At 41.7% G+C, this 14,505-nt stretch overlaps 3 protein-coding genes across 7 annotated transcripts; 2 read left to right on the forward strand and 1 right to left on the reverse strand.

The window, feature by feature from the left end:
• The first annotated feature begins 372 nt into the window (after positions 1 to 372).
• Positions 373 to 6,497, forward strand: cd9a (CD9 molecule a). 4 transcript variants are annotated; one of them, XR_005098267.1, is made up of 9 exons: positions 464 to 532; positions 3,209 to 3,311; positions 3,733 to 3,830; positions 4,258 to 4,332; positions 4,452 to 4,553; positions 4,951 to 5,040; positions 5,702 to 5,785; positions 5,850 to 6,145; positions 6,181 to 6,497. XR_005098267.1 is itself a non-coding variant. In XM_037254361.1 (8 exons), the coding sequence occupies exons 1-8, from the start codon at positions 464 to 466 to the stop codon at positions 5,913 to 5,915; spliced, it is 687 nt and encodes a 228-aa protein (XP_037110256.1). In that variant the 5' UTR covers positions 373 to 463; the 3' UTR covers positions 5,916 to 6,497. The 4 variants fall into 4 exon arrangements, 3 of the variants coding, with proteins under 3 accessions (XP_037110256.1, XP_037110258.1, XP_037110257.1); XM_037254361.1 differs by having other exon boundaries at positions 373 to 532; positions 5,850 to 6,497; XM_037254362.1 differs by lacking the exon at positions 464 to 532 and adding an exon at positions 2,246 to 2,462 and having other exon boundaries at positions 5,850 to 6,497.
• bbs10 (Bardet-Biedl syndrome 10) lies at positions 6,320 to 9,837 on the reverse strand. 2 transcript variants are annotated; one of them, XM_037254355.1, is made up of 5 exons: positions 9,777 to 9,837; positions 9,172 to 9,346; positions 8,818 to 9,010; positions 7,735 to 8,667; positions 6,320 to 7,655 (listed from the first exon to the last, which is right to left on the reverse strand). In XM_037254355.1, exons 3-5 carry the CDS (start codon positions 9,006 to 9,008, stop codon positions 7,019 to 7,021), a joined length of 1,761 nt encoding a protein of 586 aa, XP_037110250.1. In that variant the 5' UTR covers positions 9,009 to 9,010; positions 9,172 to 9,346; positions 9,777 to 9,837; the 3' UTR covers positions 6,320 to 7,018. The 2 variants fall into 2 exon arrangements, with proteins under 2 accessions (XP_037110250.1, XP_037110249.1); XM_037254354.1 differs by having other exon boundaries at positions 8,818 to 9,017.
• A 948-nt stretch (positions 9,838 to 10,785) lies between these two features.
• On the forward strand, positions 10,786 to 14,303 carry syt1b (synaptotagmin Ib). The gene is made up of 9 exons (XM_037255191.1): positions 10,786 to 10,866; positions 11,793 to 11,957; positions 12,121 to 12,290; positions 12,392 to 12,505; positions 12,577 to 12,744; positions 12,891 to 13,058; positions 13,182 to 13,299; positions 13,403 to 13,536; positions 13,621 to 14,303. The coding sequence occupies exons 2-9, from the start codon at positions 11,825 to 11,827 to the stop codon at positions 13,822 to 13,824; spliced, it is 1,209 nt and encodes a 402-aa protein (XP_037111086.1). The 5' UTR covers positions 10,786 to 10,866; positions 11,793 to 11,824; the 3' UTR covers positions 13,825 to 14,303.
• The last annotated feature ends 202 nt before the right edge of the window (positions 14,304 to 14,505 follow it).

Raw genomic sequence — 14,505 nt, forward strand, 5'->3', positions numbered from 1 at the left:
TCATCATTTTGTGTTAATGTTTCATCTCCATTGTAGTTACAAATGAATTAGGGGGTGCACTTTGGACACCAAGGGCAAAGGGGCATGAGCTCAAGGCAGTGCCACAAGACAGCGACCTTGCGGAGCGCTTTTGACCATGACGTCATTACATTGTGCCAACAATTTTAATCAGGAACGAATCTTACGTCATCGCGCTGTGGATCGCTCTGGATGCTTTGAATGGTGACGCAATGCATTGACAAGCACACAAAAACTTATAATTTAGTATTTAGTGCAGTACTATCGAAATAGTATTTTATTTGTCTTGCTTTTTTTTTTTTTTTTGCAGCCGAGGGGGGTGGGCTAGGTTCGGGGGGATGGGGGGGCGGGTACCATTCAATGCACACACCAGCAGCGCCACGCGTAGAGAAGTGGCGATCACAATTAAAGGTTTAAATCCTCTACTACTAACACAAGATTCGTCATGGCGGCGCTATCCGGCGGAGAGATGTGCATCAAGTACCTGATGTTCGCCTTCAACCTGATCTTCTGGGTGAGCGCATTTAAAAACTAGAATCTATTTGGCTGTGTGTATTGACGACTGAGGCGTGCGTCGTGAGTGGAAATATGAAATAGTGCAAAACCTCATATTGTCGCAGTGTATCCTGAATGGGTTACGATTCAATTTAATCTTTTTTTTTTTTTTTTTTTCCACGGGACCGCTACTGTACGTAGTCCCGGGCGCGTGTAGGCTCAGCTGAGGAGCAGTAATCCTCCCCAGTGGCCAAGTGACCCACTTCCACGGAGCACATCGACGATTTGCGGGCGCTGCATCTATAAATGGTTTCGAGAGAAAGATAAAACAAATAGAAAGGCGCTTAATTATTGAACCAGTCTGCCATTTATTGATTACAAATAGTTGGCCATGGTCACGTGGGGAGAAGTAGTGCGCATGTCAGGGAGATGGTGTGTGAGTGTGTATTCGGGTCGGTTGTGTGTGTGTGTGACTCTTGAATATCTCATGCACGCTATTTATGTCTCAGTCCCAGTAAACTCGTGGGGTGTGTCCCATGTGGGTGTTTGTTTATCTCGAACTGTGTATATTAAACAGCTTGTGGGTTTCACAAGAATGTTTTCTCCTTTTTTGGTAATGTTTAATTTTGCAGCTCTCGATGGAAATAAGCACAACAAAGCATCACAAGGGGGATGGGGGCATGGTTTGTGTGTGAAAGAGGAAATGCTGCGGGGGGGAAACATTGCTAAAAATATTCAGGTGCCTCACTCGTGAATGTGTCGGAAAAACATTTTGCTTCAGTTGGCCAATTCCAAATGGGGTTTGTATAAGTAAACATACAAAATACATATAAGTTACATTTCCCTACCTATGGAACATTACACACACAGTGACATTTTGCATAATCCAAAAAAATATAAATACAGTAATCCCTCGTTTATCGCGGATAATTGGTTCCAAAAACCACCCGCGATAAGTGAAATCCGCGAAGTACTGGGCAGGCTAAAGAGTTAGCGGAAAGATGCTAATTCGCGATCATGCTAACACGCGAAAACGTACTTCTATAGGAATGTAAACGAACATTTGGAGCAATACTACATTGTCCTAAAGGTTAGACACATGTTTCCTCAATTTAGAAGTTTTATTTTGACTTTTAAATGTTTTTTTAATTTGGAAAAAAAATCTGCGATGTAGTGAAGCCGCGATAAACGAAACGCAAAGTAGCGAGGGATCACTGTATCGTGCTTTTGATAATTATACCTTGCAGCTAAAAAATGACCAGCAATAGAAAATTGAAAATTACATAAAAAACACAATTATTTTTAATATAGGAATTATTCAAATATTTTTTTATGCAAATCCTCATTAGGTTCATGGCTGTACTGGAACCTATAGTTGGTGTTGGACAATAGGCAGAGTATTGCCAGTCAATCATGTGGCCATTGGAAAAATAATTTTAGATGGCACTGCTTTTAAGAGCTGTAAAAACACACGATCCAATTCCTTTTCCACATCCCATGTGGGTTTTGTCACATTTTAAATAAAACAGTTAAAATGACAAAACTCTCTATGTATGTATCTGGCTTAATGTCAGCGTGTTCTAACGGTGTTGCCATCAGACGTGTCACAATTTTGGCTGACTGCCTGCAGCTTCTCACGCAGGAGCCGTTACCACCGCAATCCATGCAAGCAAGAAACAAACAGAGGAAGGAACAGGGGCAGGCTTAAGATTGATAGGCCAGTTTGTGGAGTAGGCCCTGAAGTTCTCGCCACTCCCCGAGTGTGCGTTCAGGCGACTGAAGGTGTGGCGTATTCAGGACGCTTTCACTTCTAAACTTGTTTTCAGCTCACGTTAACACCGCTTCCTCTCAGGAATTTAAAGGTTGTCATCTAACTTGTCAGCATGGCTGTCGTTGGGGGGATCAAGTGCATCAAGTATCTCATGTTTATATTCAACTTATTCTTCTGGGTAGGTGTGCTTTGTTTTTCCTGTTGGGTGTGTGTGTGAATGAGAGAATTAGGCGCAAAGATGGGTGGTGGATTCTCCAAAGTTTCTATTTTTGTGAGTCAAATATTCAGGAAAAACACAATCAGTACAGATACGTGTGGTTACATTTATGGTATGGCATACCCTCACAATGAGTCACTGTGAAGTTCGACAGTCATGTCCAAGCATGTGTGCTCAAAACAAAATGGCTCCGTGCGCGAATGAGTCTCAGGTAGAGGAAATCCGGCAACACACATCTTTGAAAACATTTTGTATGATATGCCGGGATAACCATACTAAGCCCCGATACAAGAAGTTTATCAAATGTCTTAACAAATAAAACAAAGCTTTGTTTTGGTTGACACTGTCTGTTATGGAAGCATTACTTTAATCCGGTGTTTATTTTTGAGGTGGGAGTTTGTAGTGGTGAAAAGAAAACTGATTTGATCTGACTCTTGTATTGGATTAGAAAAGTCATTCCCAACAACTGTTGCGGCATTTTGCCATAAGGGATCATCAGAAATTATTAGTTTTATTTTTAATTTTTTGATTGGTGATTGAAAATTAAAAAAAACATTGTTTATGTGTGCCAGTGACAGCCAGAACACACATGTGCTTAAGGTCAATAAATAGGAAAACCCTAAATTAGCATATGTTCCTAATAAAGTGTCATTTGCCAATAATGATCCCAAATGAACTCAAATCTTTTTTATATGTTGTTGCTTCAGCTTGCAGGCACTGCTGTGTTTTCCATCGGCCTGTGGTTGAGATTAGACCCCAAGACCAAAGGCCTGTTTGAAGGACCAGAGTCTCCATATGTGTTTTACACCGGTAAGAGGCTTTTCTATACAAATGTTGCATTTAAAACCAGGACTACAGAGAAGATTTACTCGGTTTAGTTTTGCACTAGATGTTAGGAGCGAGCCACAAACATTTGTATACAAGCAATCTAAAAAAAACAACAACCTATAAATGAATAAATATTATTACCTTTAAAAAGAACAACATTTGGTCAAAAGGCAGTTTTGGTATGATTTTTGTTGTTATGTGTGTGTAGGTTACTCTCACTCGCTATGCTCTTTGTTTTTTAATACTTTTTAACGATTTTTTTAGTCTTGATTTTGTATGCATTATATTCTGTATTTTTTCCCTTTCTATGCTCTATGCTTTTTAATCCTTTTTATGCAAAGCACATTGAGTTGCCTTGTGTCTGAAATGTGCTATATAAATAAAACTGCCTTGCCTTGCCTAGGTGTGTACATCCTGATTGGCGCTGGGGCGCTAATGATGGTTGTAGGATTTCTCGGATGTTGTGGTGCCATCCAGGAGTCTCCGTGTATGCTGGGACTGGTATGTATGGTTTAACCCAGTCATTGTACAAGTTCAATTAATTAGTCTGGAAATGATGACTTCTTCACTACAACTTATCTTGGTTCCTCTATGCCTGTGTGACAATTAAACGCTCTTAAGTAGATTTGTAAGTAAAGCTCAACTCCGAGGGAAAAACGATCTTTAAGATTTCGGGTCCGATTTTAGCCTGAGTAGAAGGTGAATCGACCCCGAGCCTTTGAAATGCCCGTTTTCATCAGCGTTTGCCGAAAGAGGGCCAAGGCCAGCCTGCGTGGCTCACTCGTCGCCTCCTCTCGGGGCTTAATCGTCTTGTACTAAATCTCCCAGTAGGAGGGCTCTATGTAAATCAAGTTCACTTCCGCTCAGACGACTTGACTTGTTTATGCATGCTAACGCGGCATTCTAACTTCCGTTATCCTCCTCATAGTTTTTCTTCTTCCTGCTTATCATCTTTGCCATTGAAGTCGCCGCTGGCATCTGGGGATTTTCCAACCAGAGCAAGGTACGATAACTCACTTGGCTTAAGTGCTAAAGTCTTCATAAAGTTGCACTTGCCAAAAATATAAATGAGTTCTAAGAGAAGGAAGATGTAAATCTTTTTTTTTTTTGCTTGCATGGCAGGTGGTGGACGACATCACCACATTCTACCTTCAGACCTACAACGAATACAAAGACAGACAGGATGAGCGTCTTCGAGAAACTCTGCGTGTGATTCAAACTGGCGTGAGCTTCTTCATAATGATCAAAGATCTGACATGCTTTTATCAAAATATTCTGAGGATTAAAAAAATCCGGTTTACAATGCCAAGTAGAGCTTTTGTTACCAAGTCAACTGGGCTCAAGGATGAAAACAGTTAAAGCATTGATTGTATTTTCACTCTTGGAGATGCGTCAATGTTGATTTGGGAGCTAATCAGACAAGCATAGCATGAAGCCTGAAAGCAGGATGTAATCTAGTTTGAATGGTTTGTAAATAGATACAGCGAAACATCCCATCATGATCAGGCATCGAATTTGTTTTGGCCTAGATGCAAACAAATAAACAATGTTGCCTAGCAACAAGATCCACTGAGGAAAACCAACTGTGTTGTTTAAGAGTTTTGGTGTTGTGTTGTTGCAGCTCAACTGTTGCGGTCCAACTGGTTCTGTGTTTGACGGTGCCAAAGACACCTGTCCTAAAGGAGACCTCCTTGAGGCACTCATCATCAAGGTAGGATCACAACTTTTAACAAGGGTCGGAAAATGGCAAGTGGCTGGACAAACTCCCGGGCTCGATATCCATGTTTGAGTTAGATAAATAATACATAAATGTGCCTTCTTGTTTTTGTTTTGTGTCGCCTACTTGTATGTCTCGTCACCGTGGGATGGAGGAAACGGAATTTCGGTTTCTTTGTGTGTCTTGACATATGAAGGGATTGACAATAAAGCTGACTTTGACTTTGACATAAAAAGACTGATGAGCCAGCACATTCGATGAGGTCAAAAAGCATTGAAATAGAAAAAAAATTGGTGATTTTAATAATAAAATAATTTGTTAGCATTACCACAGATTTTCTTTTATTAAATCTGAAGTTTTAATTTTTTTAAATTATAATTAAGGAACCAATTACATTGGTCAGAAGCAAATTTGAATCACATGTTCCAAAACCAAAACAAATTTCTGTAAACGTTTGAAAAAACAAATGCAACTATTATATTCCACGATATTCCGAGACTCCTGATAATTCTTGGTAATTACATATCCATACCACATAATGATGGTGCAGTTTTTCCATTACATTCCTTTAGCCTTCTTGCTGTGGTTTCTATGGCAACAATGGTTTTACTAGCAAGACCCGAGAAAAGCCCACATAAATCTTCTTGTGTTACAGAGCTGCCCCGATGCCATTGATGAAGTTTTTGACTCCAAGCTCCACATCATAGGAGGAGTGGGCATCACCATTGGGGTCATTATGGTAATGAACGCTTGGCCCGCTCAATCAAGAGTGCAACAAACTAATTTTATTTTTCTCTTGCTAGGTGTTTGGGATGATCTTTAGCATGCTCCTGTGCTGCGCTATCAGGAAGTCTCGGGAGGTGGTGTGATACCCGCAGACGTATACTGGAGTCCTCGTTAATGTTGCATGATGTCATTCCCAGTTACATGGCTCCCTACTGCCAGTTCGGTAGGGTGGGGGAGGAGGAAATCTCACACCCTTACGTCTATGTGGTTGTCAGGCCCAGCTATAAAATGGGTCGCATCTGTGCTTGAGTGACAAATGTCCCACATTGAGATCACCTGAGTGAATTTAGTGCAAAACATCTTAAAAGATCAGCTCGTTGTTTATTGATCACATCTCTATTGAGGCCTCTCACTTATTGGCGGAACGGGTTGTGGTGCGCAACCGAAAAAAATCCAACAACTGCCAAATGGATGTGTGAATGGATTTGAATTAACAGGATTCTCAGCTGTAAACTACTTTTTGTAATTTAGATCTAAGTGTTATTTGTCATTTTGTTGGCTCACCTCTTTGAAGAAATGCCTGTTTTTGTCACGTTTTTATTCTCTTTATAAATCCACATTATCACGTTATGAATTTTCAAAATGTTTTCATTTTACTCATATTGGTTGATTCATATCATACACACAGATGATTCAAGAGTCAAATAAACAAACATGGAGTTAAATATTGACTGCATCACGCTTTTATTCTAACTCGCACCAACTTTTCCAATATACGAGTTTTCATTCAATTTCAAAGAAGCCTTGTTTTTGTGCTTATCTTGGAATCAACTTTAAAAAACAAAACCCACCTCAGAACTCCACTTCATAGGAACTAAGACCTGGTGCGGGTCTGATTAGAAAACAGGGAAGTACACAGTTGGTTTGACTGATTTGGTTGTTGACAAGCCAGCTCTCCACCCTGAGACCTCCGCTAAAGACAACACTGATTGTGCAAAGGAATGTGTTTAAATTTACGAGCAAGTGTTGTTCTCTTATTTGCTTTTGCGGTGGTCGGGGGAAGAGTGCAAGCAAAAATGAGATAAGAAAGAGGAGTCATGGTGAGTGGCCAAAATAAACACAAAGGTTGGTACGTCTTGCCTCTTATATACACCTTGTAAAATGATAACAAATGAATTTAAGAAACAGAGGCAAAATGGTAAACACGATAAAGTGGCAGCAACTCACACGAATTAAGGTTAAAAATTTAGTCTTCATCATCTGATGAATTATTGGATTTGGCTGATTTTGGATGCAATTCGTTGGCTACATGCAGCACAGTGTCCACTCGGAGGAGGCTTTTGACACATTGCAGCACAGCCAGAATGAGATGGAATTTACATGAAACAGACTCAAGCCCTGATAAACAATTCAGACTTGGTGTGGCGTCTCCTTGAGAACATTGCTCACCGTGATTTGCTAGGCTAATCTCCGGCTGCCATAACAATCCGTCAGGTTGGAAAGGATTCCGATAAAAGCTCCAGACTCTTGATTGAATTTGTAAGAAATGTTTTGGCTTGTTGGAGTGAATCAGTCGCGGAAGATGCAGTAACGCCTCTGCCAAGAGCTGGCACACAACGGGTATGTTTTCAGAAATGCCGTGTTGCAGGAGAGCGTAGTGTAAGAGAAACTCAAAAGTGCCGCCGGCGGGTATGACGCAGCCCGGCAAAGTAGAGGATGGATCTTTACCGGTTGCACCCGGGGGCTCCCATGTTGTACGTAGCATGCGGACGGCATCCTGGGCGGCACCTGCATATTGATCCGTTTGCCCTTCACCCAAGCCGCAGATGATGAGACTACTTGGTTGGGTGACTTTGGAATCGGGAAAAGCCACGTGAACGTATCTGTGGAACGGCAGAATTTTAACAGTCAAATCACATGATGGCAGCAGCGATATTGTGTGGTCATAAAATGTGTCCTCACCTACGGGCTCCCAGAAGTATCGGTCGACAAAATGCCAAAGAAGCAACGTGTTCTGGTCGGATCTCCCGATAATCTGTGACGGCCGAGGCCCCGCTCAGATGGAGGAAGAGTGCGAGTTCATCTTCGTCCACGCACTCCACCACGCACATCTCCGCCTGCGTCGCTAAACTCAGGATGGCTTCGGATTGTTTGACAGCAAATAGCAGGATGGAGACTCCGAGAGTTTGAAGGCTGGCAAAAATGTTCTCCAGGGAGCTTTCCGCCCAGGCGCTAAAGTGCATGATGCTCTTGCCATGCGTTCCGTTTCCGATCTCCACCATGTGACTTGCGTTTAGCCATTCGGGGTGCAGGGCTATGTTAAAAACTACCGCCTTGACTGGATGTTGATCGCCATGGCAGTGTGTGGCAAAGTCCCTGTGGATGACTTGCCCCTCAATCAAACGTGAACAGCTAACAGGAAAGCCAGAAACCCGCGTATGCAGCGCGGGGAAATTGTCGTTTAGAAACCGGAGTGAGGAGGAAGATGAATCCGATTGAGAACATTTACCGAGCAGTTTGAAAATGAGCCCGCCCATGAAGTCACAGTGGGCCCAACCCAAACGGGTACGAAAGAAAGACGCCAACAACGTCTCGACATGAGCCACATCAGAGTTTGATGCCGATTGCGCACTTGACAGACTGAATCCGATAGGAGCCACTGCAAGAGCAATCACATCTTTCAGCTTCTCTGATGCAAAAGCCAGCATTTGGTCAGCCATGCGCCTGGCAGCGGTGGACTCGGCCACTTCCCTTGAGTGGTATACGCGAGATACATTTGGTTCCTTAGAGGCTGCGGTGTAAATGGTGCGTAACAACGACGCCACGAGAAGGATAAATGATTTGGATCCATCTCCCGTTTTCCCGCTATGCTTCCAGACGCACTCGACCAGCATCCTAAAATGAAAGAGAATCAAATAAAGGGTGTCAGCAAAATTTCATGTCATCTCAACAACTCTGGCAGTCCCCAAAGTATTTTATACATCAAACTTAATGCTGACATAGTCAGGCATTTGATTATCTGACTGCCAGAAGCTGAGTTGTTACCTGGCGAGCGGGTGCTCAAGTCGTAGCGCTGTGAGAATGCGCGTTCCGCTACGGCTCAACATTGCCTGTCCGTTGTCTCGTGTGAAAAGCACCTGCCCTCCCTCGGGGCCGAAGGTGCGCAGGACGACGGCCTCCAGCGCACACACAGTCTGCAGGACATGTTTCTGGTGAAGATGCTGCACTGGCCGCATTCCTAATTACTAAAAAAAAAAAAAAGAAGGGATGTCTGAAGGTAGTTTGCAAAATACATTATGCTCACATTGCCTAGGCTGGAGGATGTAAATATTTTTAGTATAATGCAAATGAGGGCAGCACTGTGGCAGTTCTGTTCTGAGACAGAATCTCATCTCCAACCTGCTTGTGTGGAGTTTGCATGTTTTCCCCGGGCACTCCAGTTTCCTCCAACATTCCACAATGTTGGACTCCTCTAAGACTCTGAACTGTATGCGAGTGTGCAGGCTTGTTTGTCTACAAGCAAAAATGGATGAATGGCAATGCAAGCAATGACCTTGTGCCCAGCTTCATGATCCTGCAAAAAAAATTAAAAAATACTATATATATTATTATTATTTGTATCCTACATGCATCTGTTTCCTACACGCATCTGCATGCTACTAAATTGCAATACTACTTATTCAATTTACTGTAAAGTCCAGTTGGATGGGTTTACCAGACATAATTCGTTCATTGGGATTAATTGTACACTGTTGACATACACCCGATGAACATTACGTTAGGAACAACACTATAATGACGAAATAAATATTGCAGACAATACACTCGGCGTATTACTTAGTTAGCATCTAGTAGCGTTCTCATCACTAAACTGACAAGGGGCGATTCACGCCGTCTCACTTTGCTTCTTTATCTGACTCATGGACTCAAAAAGCGAACCATTTGCCTATCTAGAAGTCAAACACAGACGAGAATATTTGAGGAAATAAAAAAGCAGAACTCACCATAACGGAATCAAAACAACGCCGCTTCTATCGGTATCCAGGAGACGGCGCTTCTTCTCTTGTAGGTACGCAAACGCAATGCTGATCAGAAAACAACACTGCCGCCTAGCGTGTGGCAACGTGAATTGCATGTGAATTAAAATGATTCGATTTACGTACAAATTTTCGCCATATATTTTTATTAGAACATTTATTCTGCATTTGAAATAGCAGGTATATGTATATTTATGTATTTGGTCACATGAATACACAACTCTACATATGTTAGACTGTAGACAAGAATTTTAAATGACATTAATTTTTCTTCCTAGTTGACATTATTGTAAATTTGGAAGGACTCCCTCAATGTATTCCCCAGATGACACAAAAAGGCCTACCAAGTCTTTTATGACGCCACCGTGACCTTAACCTTTGTCAAAAATGATTGAATTCATCCTTGAGTCCATTTTGTGTTCAACCTTCCCTGCTTCTTTGTCTCACCCTGCCTTCTCTTGCTCATTTCTGGTGTTTCAAGGTGAACAGGGCCTGAGTCTGGAACCTGATCTCTCTCTGTTGTTGCAGAAACCACATCCTAAGTTTCTAAATCCGGCAGCTATTGTCTATACATAGACGATATGGTGGCGCTTATGCGTCGACATGCTCACACACATGCTCATCTGCTCAATCTGAATGTTAATGCACATGAGTGCTGAACTTTCAGTATGCTAACAAGCTTTTAAAAAGCAGTGTCACTATACTGATGAATATTCACAAATGGTTCAATGAGGGGGACTTGTATGGATGAGGCAGAGAAAAATAAGTAGTCCCACGAGACTCCTTCACTTGGAAGCTACTTAAGCAAAGTTTACATTGGAAATTACTTTGTCCCGTTTTTCATTACGGTTCTTCAAACTTCCAGAGTGGCATAAAAACACAAAGGCTGTCAAAGTGACTCTTTCCCCTACCACATGCTTGTCCTCCGCCTGTCCTGTCCACTTCTGTCATCCTTTCTCCTCCTCCTCTTCATCATCATCTTCCTCTCTGTACGTGGGGAGAAAAGGGAGCACTTGTGAGTCTGGACATCGCTGCTGTTTGGACAGTCGGGATATTGGTAGGTCTGTTTTGTGACTCGCTTTGATGCTGAACAATTTTAGAAAGAGAGAGAAAAATATTGCTATTGTCAGCACCGTTTCTAAAAGAATGAGGGTTTATTGTATTTAAATATAAAAAAAATAGTCTACGTGATTTCGCATCTTGTTTATTAGAAAAAGTTACTATCTTGAAGATAAAATGTAAGTGTTTGCAACACTTTCTAATTGTCTATTATTCAGCCAAGTCAGCAATTTTCTTTGCAATAAATGGAGGACTAGTCAGCATGTCTGATTCCTAGTCAGGAAATTCTGACTCATGCCTTTTTTTCCCTGTGCCATTTTACCATTGGTGTGAATTGAAGTGTAAATATTTGTTGTTTGTTATAATCCAACATGTTATTTGATGAGCAGTACAAAGTTGAGCTGGAGTAGCCTGCAACATGAATGAAAATCTGTAGTTATCGAATAAAAGAAGAGGATTAACTGACGAAGACTCCTATTAAAAAATAAAAAATGTGTCCGACTGATCTTGGCGCATAGCTTGTCAGTCACCTCTGGAGCAGCGGGCCGACACGTCCTCGCGCGTGATGCTCCCCTCTGCCCTCCATGTCACGGCTCGGTCAGTCGCAGTGGAACAGTGTACATCCTGCTGCTTTCCCGTTTGTGCCTAGACAGCAGAAAAATAAGTCATCCGATACTGACTGTCATACGAGAATATTACAGCCTCGATTGATCAGTTGCATTTAAGTGGTTTTTGGTTTTTTGCAAGATGTGTATTGCTGCTTAAATTTTTGAGTATTAGGCCCTAAAAGTCAGCCGCGTTTGAATTAAAAAAAAAGAAATCTAGTGAATATTTATATGCTCCAAACTTTTAATAGCCTCGATGGAAGTTCTTGCTCTTCTGAATGTTATTGTTCTCTTCACACTCGTTCTCCTTTTCTCCAAGGATGCAATTGTCCGTTCTATGAGGAGCACAACATGACGGGAACCAACAAAGCTTTTCCGATCGTCCCAACGAGAGCCGCCCAAGGGTCCAACGCCACAGAAAACCAAACGCACCCCGCAGGCCAAAGTCCAGATAAATTCAAGAGCGAGCCTCATCAGATCCACAGTGAGTCAACGCAAAATATCTTCTGACTTACATCGCTGAGACAATGTCAACATGCTGGACTCTCTTTGCCAAAAAAAAACACTTTCAGAGTGCCGTGCAAATAATTAGAGCCTCACAATTTTACGATTCACTCAGTTGCGTTCATATTAATAATGTATTGCAGCATCATCGTGGTTGGTGGTGGCTTTCTGTATCGTCAGTTTGTTTGTACTGCTCTCCTTCGGCGCGTGCGCGTGGAAGAAATGTCTGAAAAAGGACAAGGACAAGAAAAAAGGAAAAGAGAAGAGCAAGGGTGGAGATTTTGACATGGAAAATGATGAACGTTCCAAAGAGGTACAGCTCTTGCAACACAACTGGTTCATAAATCCCCATAAATTTTGACGGGATCATAAATCACTGACTGAATGTCACACGACGGCATGTTGTGTGTCCAGCCAGTAAAAGTCGAAAGCAAGAAGGAAACCGAGTTGTCAGACATTCAGCCAAAGGAGGATGAAAACTTGGGTAGACTACATTTCACATTGGACTACAACTTCACAGATAATATGGTGAGATGTCAACCAAATGTCATCTGACAATAAGAACTTTTCTTAATCTTCAATCTGCATTCTCACACAAGCTCGTAGTGGGCATCTTGCAAGCAGCCGGACTTCCTGCCATGGACGTGGGCGGAAGCTCGGACCCTTACGTTAAGGTTTATCTGCTCCCGGACAAAAAGAAAAAGTTTGAAACCAAAGTTCACAGAAAGACTCTGGAACCCAATTTCAATGAGACGTTCACATTTAAGGTGATTTTTTCCCCCCTTGATTATTATTATTTTTTGAATGCTAAAATTTACAGTGGGAATAAATTTCAGATAAATATATTTCTGCTCCAGGATACAAAAAAAAAAAAAAAAATCAGCATACAGGGTCTAACAATGAGTATGTACAGGTACCGTACACGGAACTGGGCGGCAAGACGCTGGTGATGACTGTGTACGACTTTGACCGCTTCTCCAAGCACGATGCCATTGGGGTGGTGAAGATCCCAATGAGCAGCGTGGACTTCAGCCAGTCGCTGCAGGAATGGCGCGATCTGCAGAAGGCGGAAAAAGAGGAGGTGCGTATAAGACCTCGATTTTGTTGTGCCAAGCCGATCATCGACTGAGATACGAGAGCTATATCGAAAATGCGGCTTGGAGGAGTTCATATTTTGCTGTGTACCTCTCTCGCTGTGTGTCAGAGTGAGCGGCTCGGAGATATTTGTTTGTCCTTGAGGTACGTTCCGACAGCAGGCAAGTTGACCGTAGTGATCCTGGAGGCCAAAAACCTGAAGAAAATGGATGTGGGTGGATTATCAGGTGAGTCAAACAACAAAGCATGCTCTCTAATCTCCAGACTTTTTAGTGCTTTGAGTTAAGGAGCTATTGATGCACTGTTAAATGTTCCCGTTCTTCTCGTTAGACCCTTATGTGAAGATCCACTTGATGCTGAATGGGAAAAGACTCAAGAAAAAGAAAACCAGCATCAAGAAGAATACTTTGAACCCTTACTACAATGAGTCGTTCAGCTTTGAAGTGTCGTGTGAACAAATAGAGGTACACCAAGAGATAGATAGCAGAAAAATATAACAATCCCGTGGCTGTTTCTTACACAGAAATATTTGACAAATGCATCTGCAGAAAGTGCAGGTCGCAGTGACCGTGTTGGACTATGACAAGATTGGAAAAAACGACGCCATTGGGAAAGTCCTGCTGGGCGGGAGCATCGCCGGAAGCGAGCAACATCATTGGTCGGACATGCTCGCCAACCCAAGGCGGCCCATCGCGCAGTGGCACAGCCTTCAACCAGAGGACGATATTAATGCGTTGATTTCTAAGAAATAAACATCTGAGGGCCCAATGGATGAAAGACTCTCCTGATGTTATGTAACATTTCTCCATCTATATCAAACAGCGTAAAGGTGATCAATATGGAAATATTAGTGGGCAGCATGGCAACAGGTATAACGACAGTAGGTCATTTTTTTCCAATATATTGGGAGTACTGAAAATGTCAAACCTTTTAAAAATATTTACTTCACATGTTCCATTTGATCACATTCAAATTATGATGCTCTTATGTCTTTCCATTTTTCTAAACACTTTTGTGTGAGTGTTTTCCATCATCTGCTCTATATTCAACCACACGCACAGTACATCTGTTATGATAATGACACAACAGGGGAGAGACAATTTTCCTTGATTAGCTGTTGCATTATGCCCACAGAAGGGATTATTACATCAGATATCTATTTTTATTTTTTTTATTTTGTAAATATGCATCACATTATTTTGAATGGAATAAAGCTATATGCAACAAACTATAACTAATGTCCTGATACTAAAATGACTTGATAGATAGATAGATAGATAGATAGATAGATAGATAGATAGATAGATAGATAGATAGATAGATAGAACTTTGATGGTAATAAAGCAGTTAAATAAAATTCATGATTATTAAAAAGTTGGTAGAACTAAAAGGTAGATAGATAGATAGATAGATAGATAGATAGATAGATAGAT

This window comes from Syngnathus acus, chromosome 6 (assembly GCF_901709675.1).
Source record: "Syngnathus acus chromosome 6, fSynAcu1.2, whole genome shotgun sequence".
In the NCBI taxonomy this organism is placed as follows: Eukaryota; Metazoa; Chordata; class Actinopteri; order Syngnathiformes; family Syngnathidae; genus Syngnathus; species Syngnathus acus.

Excerpts from the sequence above, each read along its gene's own strand:
- cd9a (XM_037254361.1), top strand. The coding sequence starts at position 464 with ATGGCGGCGCTATCCGGCGGAGAGATGTGCATCAAGTACCTGATGTTC. Across the intron at positions 533-3,208 it reads CCTTCAACCTGATCTTCTGG|CTTGCAGGCACTGCTGTGTT; the intron begins GTGAGCGCATTT and ends TTGTTGCTTCAG. Across the intron at positions 5,041-5,701 it reads TTGAGGCACTCATCATCAAG|AGCTGCCCCGATGCCATTGA; the intron begins GTAGGATCACAA and ends CTTGTGTTACAG.
- bbs10 (XM_037254355.1), bottom strand. The coding sequence starts at position 9,008 with ATGCGGCCAGTGCAGCATCTTCACCAGAAACATGTCCTGCAGACTGTG. Across the intron at positions 8,668-8,817 it reads CTTGAGCACCCGCTCGCCAG|GATGCTGGTCGAGTGCGTCT; the intron begins GTAACAACTCAG and ends CTTTCATTTTAG. Across the intron at positions 7,656-7,734 it reads ATACTTCTGGGAGCCCGTAG|ATACGTTCACGTGGCTTTTC; the intron begins GTGAGGACACAT and ends GCCGTTCCACAG.
- syt1b (XM_037255191.1), top strand. The coding sequence starts at position 11,825 with ATGACGGGAACCAACAAAGCTTTTCCGATCGTCCCAACGAGAGCCGCC. Across the intron at positions 12,291-12,391 it reads ATGATGAACGTTCCAAAGAG|CCAGTAAAAGTCGAAAGCAA; the intron begins GTACAGCTCTTG and ends TTGTGTGTCCAG. Across the intron at positions 12,745-12,890 it reads ATGAGACGTTCACATTTAAG|GTACCGTACACGGAACTGGG; the intron begins GTGATTTTTTCC and ends GAGTATGTACAG.